At 31.5% G+C, this 3,452-nt stretch overlaps 1 protein-coding gene across 1 annotated transcript; it reads left to right on the top strand.

Annotated features, from left to right (window-relative positions):
* The first annotated feature begins 249 nt into the window (after positions 1–249).
* LOC133171797 (therostasin-like) lies at positions 250–2,437 on the top strand. Its single transcript, XM_061306601.1, has 3 exons — positions 250–348; positions 1,460–1,555; positions 1,855–2,437. The coding sequence occupies exons 1-3, from the start codon at positions 291–293 to the stop codon at positions 1,950–1,952; spliced, it is 252 nt and encodes an 83-aa protein (XP_061162585.1). The 5' UTR covers positions 250–290; the 3' UTR covers positions 1,953–2,437.
* Positions 2,438–3,452: the final 1,015 nt, after the last annotated feature.

Here is a 3,452-nt window from a genome sequence, read left to right as displayed (position 1 = left end):
CACATTTATCAACTGGAATTCAATTCGGCAAATCTTTTTTTTTTATTTCATATTTCACCTTTTAGTTTGGAATATGGTGACCATTCCCTTCTCATCAGATACATTGGACTAGTTAATTATGTAATTCTGTATATGCATGTAACATGTATAGACATTAACCCCTTGAAGTGCGAAATATGATGCGAATTATAAATTTAATCCGCCCTCTTTGATAGGCGTGGCCTAACACTCTTTTATTATAAGATCCTTGATGCCAAAGACCTTCGCATACTTGTAGTTTAGATCGAACCATGCAGAGTTCAGGCTTACTCTGGATTGTATCTCTCACCTGCTTCCTAATTGCCTTAGGTGAGTATGAAATGGACTTAGTATCGAATTGAATTTCTTGCTTAGTGATACAGTTTGATTAGATTAAGTTTATAGATTGTAGGTTTATAGGTAGAATGCAACAGATTAAAAACATTTGGTTTTGAATTTACTTTTCTATGATAAATAAGTAGGAATAAGATGTGTTACCTTTTGATAAATACTTTCTTGGATAAATAAATTTTTGGAGCAGTCTGTATTAACTACTAGTAATTATCTGTAAATGACACGTAAGAATTTTCTTCTGAATCGATACTTTGTGCTATTTTAAGGAAACCCTAATTAATATTTCTCACAGAATTCTAATTTAATCATTGCCTGTACTGACTTTAGGTACACGAAGATTATTTGTCTTTTTATTGGAGGAATTGCTATGCGCCTTGAAACCGGAATCGTTTAATGATACATGTAACTACATTAAGATTTAGAAAATATAGCAATTCAAATTGTCATTGCCATTTTTGAACCTGTATAAAAAATTCAATATAGAGATTACAGTACAGTATACAATTAATTTGAAAAAGGTTATTTCATTTAGATACCAGAAAGAGATTGAGTCAAAATTATTATTCAAACATTTGTGTGTGTGTGCTCAAATCGTATATAAATTGAAAATATTTTCTTTGGAAAGATATTAAATTTCTTTGGAAATATATTAAATTTCGAATTTCTAAGGGCATTGATCCAGCTTCATTAGTACCTTCAAGTCTCAAGGTATATTATTTCTGTGCAAAGTGTTTTATACGTATTTACATTGTATTTATATATATTGATATAATTTCTTATACACGTAATTATCAATTTATTCGTGAAAATGAATAAGACATGAAATAAGTAAAAGCAATTGCCTCTTGGTGGTAATGTAAGGGATTTCATGCCAGGTTGGACAAACTCACAGCTTGCAGAATTGTTAATGCCCGATATTTCACTATAGATTATAAGGTACTATACATATATTATAAAACAAACTAGGGGAGAAGGGAAAAAGGATTTGACAGAGAAGTTTAAAGACAAAAAACGCTATAGTTTTTTCGTAATTTGTTTGTTGTTTTTTTTTAACGTGTATATTTACAAAGACTATTATTTCGCTCAGGATCCCTTGCAGAGGCATGTCCAAAGCAAGAACCCTGTCCGAGAAGATGTCCATTTAGGTACAAGAAGGACGCAAATGGATGCAGAACTTGTCAATGTAAGTATCGAGAAGATTTGCAAGGTATAAAGGTTTTCTTGCTTATGAGAAAAGATAAATGACAAATTATATTTATTGAATGGCAATTCATCGTTATAATTACCATAGTGCAGTGCAGTGCTGGTTTTTAAAAACAATAATAACAACATCGATCTAATGGCTAACATTAACGCAGATTTGAATCTATTTGTTGAAGGTCTTTATTAATTACTGGTTTATTATGCACTTCTGTATTATATGAGCTTCCATATATATTCTGCCGGATATCCAAGTAATATTAAATACAATCCTGTTTTTAGGCTGTCCTGTCTTGCGCTGTCCATTTTGCTGGAGGGGATATATTATAGGCAAGGAGGAGAACCAGTGTATGTCATGTCATTGTAAATGGGGACTTTGAAGAATTGTCCGCCATCCCATACACCAAATTATCAACGTCGTCTCACTTTCCGTGAAAATTCCGTTCATACACTTTTCAATTTGCATTGCAGGGCTTTTTAATGCCACTGATATAAATTTTGAAAGGAAACCACATGTATGTTTGATTTATATTTATTTGAATCAAGCTTAAAGAGGCTGGGGGTTGTGGCCATTTTTAGACTATATTGATCTCCTTTAGAAGAAGAGCTCCATATGAAGATATAGAAAATGATCAAATTTTAAAACTAAAATTTTTGAAATTTTTCTTTGCCAAATGATAGTTGACAGCTTAAGATATCATATCTAAAAAATTAAGTTAAATCTGGTGGTTAATTTGTGGTTAATTTGTTGACCCCCAGCCTCCTTAAGCAGATTTTTATTGTAGAAAAATAATGCATTTTGTATTATGGTTAGAGATATATGTACAAAGAATCAAAAATAAAATTCTTTGAGCATTTATGTAATTTATCAATAAAACTTTTTAATACTCAGAGTCGCTTGCTTTTTGAGGGTACAGATGAAAACATTATTTTCCGGTTATGGAATTTATGTATTTGAATTCTCCAATTTGGGGCTTTCTTGGCATTACGACCTTGAGGTAACACTTCAAAAAGTCTTTCCTTCAAGCTGGCCATTCTTGTAGTCTTAGAATAATACATACATACAATCATGAATTAAATGAGGGTGCATCTCAAAAAAAAAAAAAAAAAAAAAAAAAAAAAAAAAAAAAAAACTGAGACTCGTTTATTGTATCAATGGTCCATCTATTCCATCCAAAATATTATCCAGACAATAACTTGAAAACCCTTTAATATTTAGACTTAAAACTTGGAATATATATAGTTCTAAGAAGAGATTAAGACAAGCTGTACTGCAACAGAATTTTTGCGCCATTCATTCATTTCTTGAATCAATGTTACACGCACACCTTGAGCCCTATGTATTGATCAGGAAGACGGAAAATTCTGTGGTCAAAGGCCTAATAATTGGTATGAAACAAGTCAGTCAAAATACAACCCAATGACAGGTTATATTTGTTAACAAGGTCATTATAAAAACCATAGAATTTACAAAATGCCGAATTAAAACGAGGTTGTTGAAATCCCTGTAACATCAACTTATCTGTCAGTAGCCTACCTCGGTTAAAAAATTGATTGTACTCGGAGCATGCTCTTGAGTACCGAATAAGTTGGAAGATGCAAGCACCGTATACACATGATAGCGGGATATTACTATATAAATAAGGAAAGCTGACAATGGAAAAATTTGAAGTCATCTTGTTTATCATACAATTTAGTTGTTATTTAGACCTTATCGTCTACAGTCAGTAAAACATCCAAATATGAAACAGATGTGGAAGACTCTGCTGTCTTTTATTTCAAGTTCTAAGATGCATTGCATTAAAGTTTTGACCTTGGCCCGTTAAATGTATATTAAACTGTTTAAAATGTATGACATATCTCTTTTATCTAAGACCAAA

The sequence above is a fragment of the Saccostrea echinata genome, unplaced genomic scaffold (genome assembly GCF_033153115.1).
Source record: "Saccostrea echinata isolate AGI-Se365-2 ecotype Australia unplaced genomic scaffold, CSIRO_AGI_Sech_v1 ptg000054l, whole genome shotgun sequence".
NCBI classification, from domain to species: Eukaryota; Metazoa; Mollusca; class Bivalvia; order Ostreida; family Ostreidae; genus Saccostrea; species Saccostrea echinata.
The sequence above is the reverse complement of the archived record's forward strand: the minus strand, read 5'-3'. Positions and strand labels throughout refer to the sequence as shown.

Bases quoted from the DNA above. Each gene is read 5' to 3' on its own strand.
- LOC133171797 (XM_061306601.1), top strand. From the start codon at position 291: ATGCAGAGTTCAGGCTTACTCTGGATTGTATCTCTCACCTGCTTCCTA. The intron at 349-1,459 runs GTGAGTATGAAA...TATTTCGCTCAG, and splicing joins CTGCTTCCTAATTGCCTTAG to GATCCCTTGCAGAGGCATGT. The intron at 1,556-1,854 runs GTAAGTATCGAG...TCCTGTTTTTAG, and splicing joins TGGATGCAGAACTTGTCAAT to GCTGTCCTGTCTTGCGCTGT.